Genomic DNA, 18,730 nt, shown 5'->3' on the forward strand with positions numbered 1-18,730 from the left:
CACAGTTGATGCGGCAACGGACATACATGACATAGTGGATGTAATTTACGTTCACAACTTTTTTTGCTGTCAGAAATATTTAATATTAAATTTTGTGACTCGACTGACAATAGCCGGCGGCATAACAAGCCATAGCCGGCGATTTGACGCCGGTGACCGGCTACTTTTGAGACCGCTGCATTCACACTCACATTCACACCCACGGTCAATTTAGGCTACATCCACACGACAACGAGATGTTATTTAAAGATATATTGCGTCCAAATGGGCAACAATCAGTAAAATATCAGGTCCATATGGCAACGCAACGCTTGCTGAAAACAATGCAATACACATGCCACACCTCTAGGGGTGCTGTAAGACGGTCCCTTCGGAGACACCAGAACAATAGAAGTAAGGACGCATGCGCATAAACTATTATGCGCGAGACTTCATATTAGCCACAAAGTCAAGAAAATCTGTTCGTAAAATTACATTATAATGACCAAATACAATGAAAAGTATTTTTCCAGTCTCACCTGTGAAAGGTAATCCCATGTGATCTCGTTTGGACGGTAAACCTGTTGGTACAGTTAAACGCAGCACATGAATGAGGCATCTTTATTCTCCGCTTTGACCCATCCAATATGGCGGCGAGGATGACGTATGATTCTACGGGGAAGGCGGCGTCTTTAATGGTCCGGAATAAATTGAATGCTACACGTTGATGGATTAATTTGTTGTTTCTCACCTGTGAAAGGTAATCCCATGTGATCTCGTTTGGACGGTAAACCTGTTGGTACAGTTAAACGCAGCACATGAATCTTTATTCTCCGCTTTGACCCATCCAATATGGCGGCGAGGATGACGTATGATTCTACGCGGAAGGCGGCGTCTTTAATGGTCCAGAATAAATTGAATGCTACACATTGATGGATTAATTTGCTCTTCTACGCCCTTTTTGAGGAATGTATTGTAGGACTTAAACCAACATCTGAAGAGGTGAGATCGCTCCTTTTTTTCCCCTATTTTTGCTGGCGGGATTGACTCTGCCCTAAGGGCAGAGTCTCTCTCTCTCTCTCTCTCTCTCTCACTTTGCACCATTACACAATAAATATTCACAGTGAAAATATTTTGTAAGCGCGTTTCATGAACCAAGTTATAGGATTTGTTGACAACTCGTATCGAGTTCGTTACACTTCTACCCGGCGTGAAGCACATGTGGTTGTGACGTCATCGTAAACAAATCCGTTCTACTCATCCAGACGACTTCACAACGGCAACGTTGCCAGATCTTTCCACTTGGGAACCCGTTCTCAAAAAGATTGCGTTTTGGGCACCCAAAACGCCGGTGCCGTGTGGACGCCAGGCCTAAACGATAAGCAATTGTATCGGAGTCACCTGAATCCGTTGCCGTGTGGACAGGGCCTTAGAGTCACCAGTTAACCTAACCTGCATGTCTTTGGACTGTGGGGGAAACCGGAGCACCCGGAGGAAACCCATGCCTTCACCGGCCACGGGGCTCGAACCACTACACCACCGTGCCGCCCACTGCACAGATATTTGACCAAAGTTTAATATAAAATAGGAGAATTACATTGATCTTGCTCCTGAATTTACCCGTGATATGCACTTTAAAGTGTACAGTAAATACTCTTTAATGTAATGTAATATGAATGCCATACTACTCTACCTGCAAGGAATTTCACACAATCGGGAAAAGATTAAAACTTGTCCCGAGTTTCCCCGCTCTCCTCTACCGATATCGAGATTCTAGTATCAGGTGTATTGAGTCGTGAAAGGAAATGAGTATCGCTTCTCACCTGAAACTCACCAGTGCAGGACACGTGACCTGTCTTCGCGCATGCGCAGGCCAAAGTATGCGTGTAATAAAGTGTACTAAATAGAAACGCTGGATGATTTCAGTGATGCTGAGAGGAAAAGTCCAGCCTCTCAGGGAAACTTGAGCTCGATGGTGCCATTGTTCAAACAGGTCCCAGGTGTTAAAGTTTATGGTGGTTAAGTGCAAACCCTCGCTGTCATATGATGATGCGACAGTGAAGGAATTTCTCAGCCGAGTTCAGAAAAACAACCAGAAGCCTCCGGCGCCTTTTCATGGTCGCTGTGTGTCCGAGTGAGGAAATGAATCAGTCCGAGTGTGAACAAAATACACAAACTGTTAGTCCAGAAGGTGCAATAGTAAGCGTGTTGCCTTGATGAAATCCATTTTAAAAAAAGAGTCGGAGAGGAAAAAGGAAAGCGATTTCCGTGGTGGTGGTTTTGCTAACTTTGCAGATTTGTATTTTTCTCCTCACAGACTTTGACGGCTCGCTGTGCGGTGAAGCCAAACAGAGGCTCGGTTTCACTTTTCATCCGGAAAAAATAACTTTCATGACAGAATACGGCTTAAAAAACGAATCTGAAGCAGAAGGAGAAAGCCCAGGACGAGCTCCGAGCACAGCGGCGCTCCGTCACAAACATGGCGATTAAAGTCAAAGCGCTCGCGAGCACGTCGACCGTTAATGTCATCATTATTCAAACTTTAAGAGCCGCGCGCGACCTTCGAAGCTCGCGAGCCGAACCTGTTTCCTTCAGATAGCAACATGCTAACCGTTTATTACCGATTTTACCGAACAAACCGAACCTTGTTGCAAAAGTAATTAAAAAATAAACACATTTCTGACAGGATTTGCATCACAGAAGTCCAGAATTAACCCGAAAAAGAAGAGAAAAAAAAGCAGTTCGGCGCCCACCGGAACCCGTCTGTTCGCTTCCTTTAGTTGAAAAGTTTGTAGAATCCCGGGTCGCCCTCAGCGGCTGAAAGAGAACCGTATCCGGTTAATAAATCTCATATCGGCGTCCCGGAGCCTGACAGCTCATAAATCCAGCGGTGTAAAGAGACTAAACACTGCACTGCACTTCTCTCTCTCTCTCCGGCTGTGTTCCCATCCGCGTCCTGCTTTGCTCTACACTGTTGCCTAGCTAGATTTTAAAGGGGACATGCCATACACTTTTTTAATTATTTTATTTTATTTTATAATATTCCCTGAGCTGCTTTTATAAAGTTTACACTTTTTTTTTTTTAAATTCAGAAAACCCCGCCTTGGTTCTTTTTCCCTCATCATGTTACGGCTCATTAACATATTAAATACGCAATTATCTTCGCTCTGATTGGCTAACATGGCACAGAGGGCGTTTCTGTTCAAACTTGATTCTACACTGGTGCTTGAAAGTTTTAGTACGGAAGCCGCGAGAGGCCCTTCATATCTCCTCTCATCTCATCTCATTATCTCTAACCGGTTTATCCTGTTCTACAGGGTCGCAGGCAAGCTGGAGCCTATCCCAGCTGACTACGGGCGAAAGGCGGGGTACACCCTGGACAAGTCGCCAGGTCATCACAGGGCTGACACATAGGCCGCTTTTCCACTACCAACGCGGCTGAGTCGGGCTGAGCCGTGCCGTGCTGAGTCGAGCTGAGTGGGGCTGTTGGTGTTGCATTTCGACTACAATCGCGCTGAACCGTGCTGGCTGGAAGTGGGTGGACACATTGGGTGGAGTTAGCGAAAGTGGGTGGACGTCACGCGATGTCGTTAGGCGGCGCAAACAGTGACATCAGTGACCTTTTAAGCGGTAGTCTCACAACCCGGAGAGTAAACAATAAACATGGAGGACATGGAGTCGTTAGTGTTGCTGGTCTTGGTGCTGTGGCTTGTTGTCACCGACAACGCCAACAGATACTGGCAAGAGCGTATAAATGAGGCGAGGCGCATAAGGCTTCGTAATTCGTAATTCTCCTTCTTCCGGGTTTACGGTGTTTACAGATCCCAGCGTGCTCGCGGGGCGTGTGTGGGCGTGTGAGGACACCCCTCCTCACCAATCAGTGCACAGGGGAGTGTCTCCTCACGCCCCCAGCCCCACTCAGCTCGGTTTGGCTCACTTCAGCCCCACTCCAAAACCGTGCGAGTTTTGGGGGCTGAGCAGGGCTGAAGCGAGCTGAGTCGTGCTGTTCTTAGATAGTCGAAACGCGAGCCGTGTCGGGCTGAAGTGAGCTGAAAAAGGGTAGTGGAAAAGGGCCAATAGACACAGACAACCATTCACACTCACATTCACACCTACGGTCAATTTAGAGTCACCAGTTAACCTAACCTGCATGTCTTTGGACTGTAGGGGAAACCGGAGCACCCGGAGGAAACCCACGCGGACACGGGGAGAACATGTAAACTCCGCACAGAAAGGCCCTCGCCGGCCACAGGGCTCGAACCCAGGACCTTCTTGCTGTGAGGCGACAGCGCTAACCACTACACCACCGTGTCGCCCCCATCCATTATCTGTAGCCGCTTATCCTGTTCTACAGGGTCGTAGGCAAGCTGGAGCCTATCCCAGCTGACTACGGGTGAAAGGCGGGGTACACCCTGGACAAGTCGCCAGGTCATCACAGGGCTGACACATAGGCCAAGTTTACATTAGACCGTATCTGTCTCGTTTTCTTCGCGGATGCACTGTCCGTTTACATTAAACCGCCTGGACACGCCGGGAAACGGGAATCCACCAGCGTCCACGTATTCAATCTAGATCGTGTCTGGTCCGGTGCTGTGTAAACATTGCGGATACGCGGATACGCTGTGCTGAGCTCTAGCTGGCGTCGTCATTGGACAATGTCACTGTGACATCCACCTTCCTGATTCGCTGGCGTTGGTCATGTGACACGACTGCTGAAAAACGGCGCGGACTTCCGCATTGTATCACCTTTCATTAAAGAGTATAAAAGTATGAAAATACTGCAAATACTGATGCAAATACTGCCCATTGTGTAGTTATGATTGTCTTTAGGCTTGCCATCCTTCCACTTGCAAGTGGTAAGTGATATGCGCTGGGATCACACACACAGCGGCTCAGTCCCGAATCACAGCTCGCGCGCTCTGTGAGCTGCACAGGGCCGGAGTGCGCACCCTCCAGAGGGCACTCGCTGTTCAGGGCGGAGTGATTTGGAGCGCAGGATGCCTGCGGAGCCGAGCGTATCCGTGTATTGGCGTTGCTGTGTGCACGCGAATCGTGTATTGGTGTTGCTGTGTGCACGCTAATCGTTTTAAAAACGTTAATCTGATGATCCGCTGATACGGTCTAATGTAAACCCCACCATAGACACAGACAACCATTCACACTCACATTCACACCTACGGCCAATTTAGAGTCACCAGTTAACCTAACCTGCATGTCTTTGGACTGTGGGGGAAACCGGAGCATCCGGAGGAAACCCACGCGGACACGGGGAGAACATGCAAACTCCGCACAGAAAGGAGAGAACCCAGGACCTTCTTGCTGTGAGGCTATGCCACCATGCTGCCCCTAATTATAGTTTTTGTTTTGAACATGCAAACTCCGCACAGAAAGGCCCTCGCCGGCCACGGGGCTCGAACCCAGACCTTCTTGCTGTGAGGCGACAGCGCTAACCACTACACCACCGTGCCGCCCTGAATGACATACTATTTTGAAATAACTTTGGGGATTTTGCACAATGTAGTGAACCTGCAGGTAAAGACTATTTTTCAGTTTCAAGTTTCAGTTTATTAGTCATGTGTAAGTGAACGCAGGGTCAACGGTACAATGAAATGTGTTGGACAAGGAACAAAAAAAACCCCACGTCAATTCAGCATCTGCAATGAAAGGACTGTTGTGTAAAATTAAAAAGAAGGAAATTTTAAAAGATGAGATTATATAAATAGACTTAATACTATATAAATAAAAAAGTAAAAGGAAAAATTCGCAGACTCTTGTGAGTCAGTATGTCACATGACGTCATGCTGTCAACATCAGGATGCATCAGTTAAACGTGTTTTTCTGACAACGTGCACTTGCACATTTGCAACCGGTAACAGAAACTCTTGAAATGCTTCACCGGAGGATGACTTCTGCTCCTCTTGATGCACAAATGCCATTCAAAACACCTCGCAACACATTGCTGACTCACAAAAGTTACTTCTCACTTCTGCTTCACACGCATGACCTCACCGCACTCTGTTTGTTTGCAAAAGGAACAGTCCCAGGACTTTTTGATTGTACTTTGTATTTACATATTGTACTCTAGTAAGTTTTGGGTTTTTTAGCTAACCATAGACCTAGCTAATCAAAACAACATTCAGACATCAGCTGTATATAGAGCTGTGAGAATTGTTTGCTTGGTAGCTCATAAAACTCATTTTACAAATCCAGAAAGTGTAAGCGTCATGCTAGGTTTACTGATCTGGAATCAGATATGCAACAGTAACAGCAGTCTTCAGTCTTCTCTTACTGTTACACTATGTGCATACTCTCTGAGGAGAGTTTGCAGCAGAAGACCTGCTGTCCTTCAGGGGGTTTACATGCGTACTCTCCATCCATCCATCCATCCATCCATCCATTAACTGTAGCCGCTTATCCTGTTCTACAGGGTCGTAGGCAAGCTGGAGCCTATCCCAGCTAACTATGGGCGAGAGGTGGGGTACACCCTGGACAAGTCGCCAGGTTTTCGCAGGGCTGACACAACCAACCATTCACACTCACATCTACGGTCAATTTAGAGCCACCAATTAACCTAACTGCATGTCTTTGGACTGTGGGGGAAAACCAGAGCACCCGGAGGAAACCCACACAGACACGGGGAGAACATGCAAACTCCACACAGAAAGGCTCACGCCGGCCGCTGGGCTCAAACCCAGGACCTTCTTGCTGTGAGGCGACAGTGCTAACCACTACACCAATGTGCTGCCCGGTTCTCGTTATGGTTCAAGCCAACTGGCAATGAGGTTGCATGCCAGTATTTGTGAAGACCAAACACACTCTGGTGATTGCAAACAATGAAAACTCAAAAGAAAAAAAAAGATTCACGACAATAGCGAGTTCAAGGTGACTTGGTCATTGGATCATCCAGCATCAAGGTGAGGTGAGATTGAGAAGCAGCATTTTGTAAAGTATGTCAGTCCAATTTTACGATCAGTTTTCTTCAAATATGGCACTCAGAATGCAGGAGAATGCATTATTTGACACAGTTTTTTCAAAATTTTCCAAGGAAGCATGCCCCGGACCCTCCTAGAAAGGCACAACTGTATTGCGCAATCCAATCTACCTCTTTGCATTCTCGGGGGGGGGTTGGCAAATATCTATTTGGAATATGTCTGTGAAGGTTTTCAGTCATCCAGATCATCCAGTTCCTCAGGCCAGGACTCTACAGTCTATCTTCATCTCAATAATGAAGGACACACGTTTCAGAACTGCAATGTATGCATTTTAGCCAGAGAAGACCAGTGGTTTGGAAGAGGAGTAAAAGAAGCCATATTCATCAACCTGGAACAACCATCACTGAACAGAGGAGATGGTCTGAGACCCCACTTATCAGCCACCTACAATGCAGTCCTTGGCACACTTCCCAGAAAACTGAATACACATCCACACCAAGGCCAAGTTTACATTAGACCGTATCGGTCTCATTTTCTTCGCGGATGCACTGTCCGTTTACATTAAAACGCCTGGAAACTCTGGGAAACGGGAATCCGCCAGGGTCCACGTATTCAATCTAGATCGTGTCTGGTCCGGTGCTGTGTAAACATTGGGAATACGCGGATACGCTGTGCTGAGCTCTAGCTGGCGTCGTCATTCGACAACGTCACTGTGACATCCACCTTCCTGATTCGCTGGCGTTGGTCATGTGACGCGACTGCTGAAAAACGGCGCGGACTTCCGCCTTGTATCACCTTTCATTAAAGAGTATAAAAGTATGAAAATACTGCAAATACTGATGCAAATACTGCCCATTGTGTAGTTATGATTGTCTTTAGGCTTGCCATCCTTCCACTTGCAAGTGGTAAGTGACGCGCATGCCCGACATGCACTGAGATCACACACACAGCGGCTCAGTCCCGAATCACTGCTCGTGCACTTCACTCGCGCGCTCTGTGAGCTGCGCAGGGCCGGAGTGCGCACCCTCCAGAGGGCACTCGCTGTTCAGGGCGGAGTGATTTGGAGCGCAGGATGCCTGCAGAGCCGAGCGTATCCGTGTATTGGCGTTGCTGTGTGCACACGAATCGTGTATTGGCGTTGCTGTGTGCACGCTAATCGTTTTAAGAACGTTAATCTGATGATCCGCTGATACGGTCTAATGTAAACCCCACCCAAGACTCAGCTGACTTCAACGACTCACATGATGGCAGAGAGAGCCAACGATACACAGATCACCCTAACGACCCTCTAGGCTGCCAACACCGTTCACACCTGGCCTCCAGTGACCCTAACGACCTACAGGAGCGGGTGAATGACCCATGTGACCTCAACAACTCCCCTTCGGGTTGCTTTTGGTCCACTAGAGGATAAATACCTGGAACGCCCCATGAGTCGGACAGAACTGAAGAAGCCTTTCGGAAGAAAGGCTTCAAGGATTTCAAACAAGTCCAGTTGCCTTCTTTATCACCTATGGATCTATTTGAAATATGCATCTCAACTGGGGTCTTGTAGGTATGTACGGCTAAATATAAATGGGAATATTAGTGGAATAGTCGTTCATTTTCATTTGCCATGTAAACAGCTCAGTAGGAATATCATCTTTTTCAGAATAAGGACAAAAATCTGAATATTTTGTGCATGTAAATGTAGTGATTGCTTACAGCTGCTTTAAGCATTAGGGCTGACAGGCAGCATACATAGGACCTTTAATATATTATTAAATTTTCATATTTAAGATACAATCGGGGCGGCACGGTGGTGTAGTGGTTAGCGCTGTCGCCTTACAGCAAGAAGGTCCGGGTTCGAGCCCCGTGGCCGGCAAGGGCCTTTCTGTGCGGAGTTTGCATGTTCTCCCCGTGTCCGCATGGGTTTCCTCCAGGTGCTCCGGTTTCCCCCACAGTCCAAAGACATGCAGGTTAGGTTAACTGGTGACTCTAAATTGACCGTAGGTGTGAATGGTTGTCTGTGTCTATGTGTCAGCCTTGTGATGACCTGGCGACTTGTCCAGGGTGTACCCCGCCTTTCGCCCGTAGTCAGCTGGGATAGGCTCCAGCTTGCCTGCGACCCTGTAGAACAGGATAAAGCGGCTACAGATAATGAGATGAGAAGATACAATCACAGGCAGGGTTTCAATTAACAACTTTAACCAACTTGGTAAAAAATAGGGCCAGCTCATCTGTTAGTGTCAAGTTCGGGTATTCAGTGTGTGTTAAATATATATATATATATATATATATATAGTTAGGAAATAGCGCCACTCAGTGGACAAGTATAAATAGTACACATGTGGTTAATTCTTCATCTTCCTTTCTTTTCCTTTCCTCATCACAAAAAGCAAGTCAAACACTGACTTTGCAGCTGTTTTGGGCTGAAAATTTTCTAAGCATTGATAACAGCAAACAGTATAAACACAATTATGTAATAACCTTTAACTGTTTGTATTGGACCTTCCCTAATCACTTTTAAATAAATGTGTCCACTGAATAAATGTATTTATCAGCTTGACTTCTTTCCCCAAGAAAAAAATAAAATAAATAAATTTAACTCTCAGGCAAATAACCCAAGGCATAAAGGTATGTGAAATACTATGGGATAAGAATTTCACAGGAGTCTTAAATACTTCTGGTTAATAATAATAATAATAATAATAATAATAATAAACATAAATCAACACCAGCATGGTTTTTATTTATTTTTTTCAAAAGCATGTACAAAAATGAGAAATTAAAAAGAGAAAAGGAGCACAGCACAATCTAGACAGGGGAAAAAGTAAGACCTCATATTTTACAATGGCATTTTAAAATGCTTTTTTTTTTTTTTTAACATAACCCTTAAAGAACTTAGGTGGGTGCTAAGCAGGTAAAGAAAAGGAATCAAGACCTGAACAGACCAGGGGAGGTTAAAAAATATATATAATAATCCAAAAAAAAAAATTTTTTTTTTAACTTCCTGCCATTTTAAGGCCACAATGTTCAGTCCACCAATCTGAAGTTAAGACACAGAATACTCCATTTTGTATTCACACACATCTCCACTCTCAACACATGCTGACCATCTACATTTAAAATGCTTTTAGTACTACTTTAAATAAGGCAAACATCTAAAGTAACATCCACAGACACAAGTACGATCAGGCAAAAGACAATATTTTGTACCCTTTTCTCCCCATAGTCATTGAAAATAGAAAGAGGTAAAACAGACTTTTGATATTGTGTGGTTTTGTACCTTATAGCCCTGTGAAAATATGAACTCTACATATGAAATTAACATTATGATCAAAAAACACAGGTAGAAATCTAAAACACTCGAAGGAGGAAGCTTTGGGTAAAGATTTGAAATGGACAGGTTTTTATTTTACCACTTAAGAAAATATCGTTTTGCCTCACGGCAAGAGCCTTTGATACATTTTAAAACTCACAGCGCCTTCAGTTTCACAGTAATCTTAAAACGTGCGACAAGAGAGGGGTTTCTGTGGAATTCAAGTGGTAAGAAGCATTTGCTCGACCTCTCAAATGGCTTCCTAAGTACTTTCCAAGAAAAACAAACCCACAAGACATAAATGAGCAGTTTAAATGACGGACTACAAAACATGAAAGCTGATGATCAAAGACAAAACCACATAGATAGAAACTGAAATAGGAAAGCCACTCTTTCTTTTCACTGTTTTGCCATGTCCTCTCCCACCAGCAGATGGGGCTTTCGGTCACTGCTACCATTATGCCATAGCCCTGTACTGGGAGACGGTGTAAATTCCCTTTAAACCACAGGGCTGTAAACAAACAAACAAACAAAAAAAGATAGTACTGGGAGACGTTACAAATTCCCTCCACATGCTAGAACCCTGAACAGAAGATAGTACTGGGAGACGTTGCAAATTCCCTCCACGTGCTAGAGCCCCGAACAGAAGATAGTACTGGGAGACGTTGCAAATTCCCTCCACGTGCTAGAGCCCCGAACAGAAGATAGTACTGGGAGACGTTGCAAATTCCCTCCACGTGCTAGAGCCCCGAACAGAAGCTAGTACTGGGAGACGTTGCAAATTCCCTCCACGTGCTAGAGCCCCGAACAGAAGATAGTACCGGGAGACGTTGCAAATTCCCTCCACGTGCTAGAGCCCCGAACAGAAGATAGTACCGGGAGACGTTGCAAATTCCCTCCACGTGCTAGAGCCCCGAACAGAAGATAGTACCGGGAGACGTTGCAAATTCCCTCCACGTGCTAGAGCCCCGAACAGAAGATAGTACCGGGAGACATTGCAAATTCCCTCCACGTGCTAGAGCCCCGAACAGAAGATAGTACCGGGAGACGTTGCAAATTCCCTCCACGTGCTAGAGCCCCGGACAGAAGATAGTACCGGGAGACGTTGCAAATTCCCTCCACGTGCTAGAGCCCCGAACAGAAGATAGTACCAGGAGACGTTGCAAAATTCCCTCCACATGCTAGAGCCCTGGACAGAAGATAGTACTGGGAGACGTTGTAAATTACCCCCAATCACCAAAACCCTGAACACAAGACTGTACTGGGAAAGAGAACAGATGATCATACTGGGAGATGTTGCAAAGTGCCTCTAAATGTCAAAGCTATGAATACAAGATAGTATTAGGGATCAATTTATTAGTTCATATGTTTAAAATCTTTAATCTTCTGTCAAGCTGCTTTGGAACAATGTCTATTGTTAAAAGCATGATACAAATAAATTGACTTGACCTATGGGGGGATATTGTGAATTCCCTCCAAACCTTAAGGCCCTAAAGATGAGAGTACTGATAGATACTGCAAACTCTCCATACACCAAGGCCCTGAACACAAGACGGTAATTTCCTCCGATTTCCAAGACCCTAGTGGGAGATGTTGCAAACTCTTAAGATGGTTACTGGTGATGTGTTGGAAAAGTACCTCAGGCTGGTAGAACTAAAACGCAAGTACCAAGGTTAAAATGTTAGCCAAGTATACTATCAGTTGCTGACTGTGGACAGTGGAAAGAAAAAAAAAAAACTAAACACTGCAAATAATTTGAGCTGCAAATAAATAAGCCTCTCCATTTCAGCGTTTTACTCATTCCTGAAACAAGGTGATGTTTTAACTGATTAAATGTCATTGCAAGACATTGTGAGGTTATATACACAAAGGTCATGGGATATGACCTCCTGAGCACACCAGAGAAGGCTGAGCTGATGAGGCCCTCGTTACGGTACAGAGAGGAGAACAATGGACGAAACAGTCTGATCATCATGACCCGTGCACATTCCTGAGCAACAGTTAGCAGTCACTAGCTCGTGCTAAAGAAGACCCGAGTGAATCCTGTCAAAGCCACAAAGCAGCTCACAGGAAGCAGACAGAACAATGTGACGACAGGAAGTGGCAGGGGGAGGTAATGGTGCGAATCACTGCAACGGCAGTTCGCACAAGACCAAATTCACTTCAGCTATAAACATAACCCTCGCTGCTCAGTGGGTTTGGTCCACTTCAGTAAACTACAGTACATTCGCTGTGTAATGAATTAAAGTTATATATCGATCAGTGACTGTGCAGAAACTGGAATGGAAAATCAACATCAAAATTAAAACGTTCAGATGCTGGATGGTTCAATGCCTATGAAGTAAAATAGAGAAGAACTTAAATCAAACTCTAAAAAACAGGCTCAAAAGCATGCGTTTTTTGTTTTCGGAATTCAGTCACAAGTTAAAGCTAGACTGCCTTTCAGATTTTTCAAGCGTAGGTCATAACACCCAATTATTTTTGTTTAGTGACCGAAAATGACTGAATTCGAATCACAGACTTCCAATTTTATTAATTTAAAAAAAATAAAATAAATAATAATAAATCTTGTGGCCCTAAATTCTCCGCTATTTTTTCCTGCTTCACCATGACCCAATTCTAGATACCATGTCATGCATCACATGGTGGGTTTTCCCGTTTGCACAATGCATTGTGGGATACAAATTTGAAACAGGAGAGAAAAATGGAGCTCGTGAGTGTGCGAATGAAACGTAAAAGACTGACTCCAGTAATGGAAAGCAAGCGAGAAGAAAAAAAAAGACGTCGTATTATATACGAAGGAAAGGAAACGCAGGACCAAACTAATAAATATCGGCGCTCAGCGAGCACCTCGGTGTGATCAGCTGTTCGTTTAGCGACAGAATGATGGAATGGTCAAAGGTAAACCTGTGCACATGCACACACGGACTTCCTCGGTCTGCTTGACTGCACGCCGCGAGCGATTTCATGCACATTTGCTTTAATCAGCTCAAATTAAATAACTTCCCAGCCACAGAATGGCCTGATATTTTAAGATATTACAGAAATAAAAACATGCATCACAAATGATCAAATTTCAGACGAAACTAAATTTCAGGCCGTCTAGCTTTAAGGAAACTTGACTGTGGAAATATAGTGCTTTTGTGAAAACTCAGTTTTCACAAAAGAAAATAAAAAGCCTGAGCAAAAACAACGATCAAAAGTTCTATCGTGAATGAAGTGAACCACAGAGAGGTCTTTAGGGGTGCCTTCACATCTGCTTTAGTTTAAGTGAAAACACTAATCACGCTCAGGTCCGACAGCGTCTGAGGAAAGCGGACTCTGTCCACTGATTCGATTGCAGTGAGAAAGTGATTCGACTCGGAATCGACTCAGCGAATCAAACAAACATGCTGTGCATTTTGAGCCATGAGGCACAAAGTGAGTCAAAAAAAAAAAAAAAAAAATCACAGCACTTTGTTTGGTTCTGGAGATTTCGACTGCATGACGAGGAGAGGAAAAAAAAACTGAATAAACTGCTATTTATATAACCATTTTTTGAGCACAGGCTCTGTGATCACTGCGAATATTGTTATGTCCGATGAACGAATGAATTTTACAGTCTCGAATTTTAGCCCCACACACACCACTCCGAAAAAGCTTCTTCATACCAAACCCAACAGCAAACTAGCAACAAGTACCAAATTTTATTTTTTCCATACTTGATAAAATGGACTAAGGTGTGAAAGCACCCTTTAAGACTTCTGTCTCAAGAAACGAAGCGAGAAACTAGATTTACACTTTAAACTTTGTATTTTTCATAAGAGGAAACCTATTTCGCTCCATTTAATGATGTGTGCAGACACATTAGGACAAAGAAAAAGCGAGCGTGTGAACGTTTTGAGCCATGTTCAGCAGAGATGCATACAGTACCATGGACCCTGTACTTTCACAGATATAATACCCTGCTGAAAAGGTAAAATAAAGTGGACACCCGCCTCACTCTCTCCAACAGAAACAGAATCAACAATGCTCAAAAGATAGAAGGAATGGATCTCACACCCCAGAACTGCTACCTGAGTGTACATCCTGAAATGCTTGTGTAAGTGATTCAGTTAAAGGACCTTTCATGTGCCAGCATGTGTGCCTGACAAAAGAATGATAAAATGGAACACGATAATAATTAACAAAATAGATATATGTAAAAATAAAAGAAAACAAAGCAGAGATCTCCACTTTCGATGTGGGGTTTTGGTTACAATCAGTGAGTTAATTACTGTTTATGAAACCACACAGGTAAAGAAAGAAAATGATTTAAAAAAAAAAAAAAAATCATTTACTAAAAGCTAAAGGGCAAAAGTTTTTAAAATGCTCTCGGCAAGGTTTGAGATGCCTGCCCCAACGCGTGTGTGTCAGGGCAGGCAGGCGAGGGGCGAGAAAGCGCTGGAGATCAGTAGAAGAGGAGGATGGAGAGGTCGTCACGGTGACTTGGTGATGCTCTCAGCATCTTTGGAGGCCCAGAGCTCCTTGTGCTGCTTGCGTCCGAAGCCCTCGTCATAGTTCCCCTTGCTCTTGAACAGCTGCTGGAAGTGCGGTTTGCAGTAAAACTCACCTTGCAGCGCTGCATATGTGCCCAGACTGCACAGACACACACACAGAGAGAGAGAGAGGTCAGAACATACACTCGCACAATATCGCATTCAAATTTTAATCAAGATTTGGGTCTAACCTGAGCTTGGTGTTGCAGTGCTTACAGCAGAAGCAGGTTGTATGGAAGATCAGGTTGTTGGCCACCAGTCTCTCCATCGGATACACGGTCTTCTCGCAGGACGAGCAGATCTCTTTCTGTGTCTTAAAGCTCAAAGACTGAAAAACAAAAAAACCACACACTCTTTACTTTCATCTTTACGGGAATGCTCATTAACACAACGCATTCCCTAACCCCAGCCATCACAACTAAATGCCTAACCCCAGCCTAACCCTAATTCTAACCTGAAGCCAAAAACTAAGTCTTAACCCTCAAACAGCCCTTTAAAGAAGTGAGGACCAGCCAAAACATGCTCACTGTGGGTTTAAAAAAAAATAAATAAATAAATAAATAAAGTGTACACACACACACACACACACACTATATGTAGCAAGTCAAAGTACACGCATTATAGTGAGAATCTGCAGAATACAAATAGAAGTTAAATAGATGGGCAGATAAGAATAAGAGACACAGAATTAATACAGTGGTAAGAAAGCCCGCCTACTGCAGAACAACCACTTACCAGGCCTCCTTCTTTAATAGATCTGTTAAACCATGGAATTTTGTCTGTAAAACATTTTCTTCTGACAAGTTCTGTAGTATTGACGTATTTAAATCTTCCCTACGCTCGTTTTATAATGAACTTCTGAAATCTACTTACAGTATTGACTTTAGCTGCACCTGGACTATGATCTGTACCTGTCATTCTTAATTGTAATTTTTCATTTTTATTTATTTATCTACTTATTTTAACTTAATCGGGGATGCGCCTCGCATGGGTCGCCCGTTCACGTTTTCCCCTTTGGACTTTTTTTTTTTTTTTATTTTGTCGAGTTTTTTTTTTTCTCTCAATATTGTCATTTTCTTGCTTTTACGTATGCTTATTATTTAGTCAAATAAAGCTGGATAAAGGACAAAACAAAAACACACACACACACACACACACACCTTGGAGCGCTGGACAGGCTTCTCTTCTGAGGGGCTTAGTTTGTCCTAGAAAGAAAGAAAAAAAAATTTGAGAATTAATGCAAAAATGTTAATCATCTTGTTGCCCCAGCAACAAAAATCCAAAAACAATGCCGTCCCATAATCACAGTCCTCTTACCCAGGGGCCATATTACAGACGGAAATGCGCACACAGACCTGCTCATATTACACATTCATTCTTCTGCTCTGCTTATCCCATCTATGAACATTTTAGAGTCTTTTATAGTAAAAAAAGACATCATATGCTCCATTTTAGTCTTTCTACCTCCAGGTGCCTCCATCTTGTTTTTATCTCTAGACAGACGCAGGGACGGACAGACAGATGCACACATACACGCATGGAGAGACACACAGGGACAGACGCACACACCGAGATGGAGAGAGAGACACACACACACACACACACACGTTTGTCTCACCATCCTTGTGAGGACCTTCCATTGACTATTTTTGCAGTTAATTAATGCTGTGCCTGGACCTAAACCTAACCTCAGTAATGAAAAGGAAACTTTTTGGCCATTCTTTCCTATCATTTAATTAAAATAAATAAATAAATAAACCCACCCACACAACAGCAGCTTCCTTGTGGGGACCACCCAAATGTCCCCACAAGGTTGAAATGGTCAGATTTTACCATCCTTGTGAGGACATTTGGTCCTCAGTAGTATACTAGTGCATCTCAAAAAATTAGAATATTGTGAAAAAGTTCAATATTTTCCATCAGTTATTTAAGAAGGTGAAAATGTTATATATTAGACTCATTACACAAACAAATGTTTCAAGCATTTTTCTATTTTAATCAGTATGGCATACAGTACAAAAAAAAAATCAAAATATTAGAATATTTCATTTCGAGTTTGAGTAAAACAGTATGAACACAGTATATCTCTCGGTCTAGTTCAGTACACACAACCACAATCATGGGGAAGACTGCTGACTTGACTGTTGTCCAGAAGATGATCACTGATGCCCGCCACAAGGAGGGTAAGCCACAAAAGGTCATTGCTGAAAAGGGTGGCTGGAAAAGGTGCACAAGCAACAGGGATGGCCGCAGTCTTGAGAGGATTGTCAAGAAAAGTTGATTCAAGAACTTAGGAGAGCTTCACAAGGAGTGGACTGAGGCTGGTGTCAGTGTATCAAGACCCATCACGAACAGACATCTTCAAGAAAGGGGCTACAACTGTCGCATTCCTAATATCAAGCTACTCCTGAGCCAGAGACAAAATGTCAGAAGTGTCTTATCTGGGCTAAGGAGAGAAAGAAATGGACTGTTGCTCAGGTGGTCCAAAGTCTTCCTTTCAGATGAAAGTACATTTAATTTGGAAAAATCACGGTTCTAGAGTCTGGAGGAATTGTGGAGAGGCACAGAATCTAAGGTGTTTGAAGTCCAGTGTGAAGTTTCCACAGTCTGATGATTTGGGGTGCCATGTCATCTGCTGGCATTGGGCCACTGTATTTTATCAAGTCGAAAGTCAACACAGCCATCTACCAGGAGATTTTAGAGCACTTCATGCTTCCATCTGCTGATGAGCTTTTTGGAGATGCTGATTTCCTTTTCCAGCAGGACTTAGCACCTACCCACAGTGCCAAAACTACTACCAAATGGTTTGCTGACCATGATATTACTGTGTGTGTTTGGCCAGCCAACTTGCCTGACATGAACCCCATAGAGAATTGATGGGATATTGTCAAGAGGAAGATGAGAAACACCCGACCCAAAAATACAGATACGCTGAAGGCCACTATCAAAGCAACCTGGGCTTCAATAACACCTCAGCAGTGCCACAGACTGATCACCTCCATGCCACACCGCATTGATACAGTAATTCATGGTAAAGGAGCCCCAGCCAAGTATCGAGTGTATAAATGAATATACTTTTCAGAAGTTGGACATTTCTGTATTGTAAATCCTTTTTTTGATTGATCTTAGGGAATATTCTAATAATTTGAGATACCGGATTTCTGATTTTCATGAGCTATAAGCCATAATCATCAAAATTAAAACAAAAAAGGCTTTAAATGTTTCACTTTACATGTAATGAATATAGAATATATGAAAGTTTACCTTTGTGAATTAAATTATGAAAAAAAAAGGAACTTTTTCATGGTATTCTAATTTGAGATGCACTAGTATAAAGCGTGTGCACGTACACTTTCAGAAATGTTTGGCCAGTCAAACCTAAACTAGCTAAACTTAGACAAGGCTCTTTTTACAAATCTACACACACACACACAGCTTCTCAGTCCTGGAGCACCTCCTTCCTTCACACTGTGGAGTTTGCAGAGCAAACTGTGCAGGGTGGTGGTACTCCAGGACACAGTGTTACGTATCAGGGTGTTTTGGTGGTTAAAAGCACAAACACAGCTCACGAACCTACAGCAAAACACTTCACCACACCCAGGGCTCATTTTCCGAAGGGCAGAGTTGTTTACACTAAATGCACACAGACCTCTTAACCCCATTAAAGAGGGAGAGGAGGAAATGGCATACAGTTCAAACGAGGAAAACTATACTATTCACACAAATCACAAGATACATCAACTTACCAGGACACCCCCACAACCACCCACCCACGATTATTTCCTCAGTACAGAAAAGCAGGTAATGTGTGGGTATATAGCAAAAAAAACAAGTGTTGTTATCGAAAAATCAATAACATGATCAATATGATCAAGTTCATTTCCATTCTCTTACGTTATAGCAGCTATAAAACAGTCATTCCCTCACCAAGGTCTATTTTCAACCCTTTCAAAAGTTAATAAGGCCCAAAAATCATCGAACTTGCTAAACACCAAGTTACCAAG

General features: G+C 43.5%; 2 protein-coding genes across 3 annotated transcripts in view; both read right to left on the reverse strand.

Moving 5' to 3' along the window:
- The window catches only part of map3k3 (mitogen-activated protein kinase kinase kinase 3), a 76,246-nt gene extending 73,221 nt beyond the window's left edge, over positions 1-3,025 (reverse strand). The window contains exon 1 of one of the 2 annotated variants that reach the window (XM_060902101.1): positions 1,814-3,025. The gene's annotated coding sequence lies outside the window, so the exon portion shown is untranslated. Of the gene's footprint in view, positions 1-1,802 lie in introns of both variants that reach the window. The other variant, XM_060902100.1, reaches the window with a different exon arrangement.
- A 6,593-nt stretch (positions 3,026-9,618) lies between these two features.
- The window catches only part of limd2 (LIM domain containing 2), a 41,349-nt gene continuing 32,237 nt past the window's right edge, over positions 9,619-18,730 (reverse strand). Inside the window, exons 2-4 of the mRNA XM_060902102.1 lie at positions 15,887-15,931; positions 14,918-15,054; positions 9,619-14,826 (exon numbers count right to left, since the gene is read on the reverse strand). Coding sequence (XP_060758085.1) covers positions 14,667-14,826; positions 14,918-15,054; positions 15,887-15,931 — 342 coding nt within the window. The 3' untranslated portion in view covers positions 9,619-14,666. The remainder of the gene's footprint in view (positions 14,827-14,917; positions 15,055-15,886; positions 15,932-18,730) is intronic.

Source organism: Neoarius graeffei, chromosome 20 (assembly GCF_027579695.1).
Source record: "Neoarius graeffei isolate fNeoGra1 chromosome 20, fNeoGra1.pri, whole genome shotgun sequence".
Classification (NCBI taxonomy): domain Eukaryota; kingdom Metazoa; phylum Chordata; class Actinopteri; order Siluriformes; family Ariidae; genus Neoarius; species Neoarius graeffei.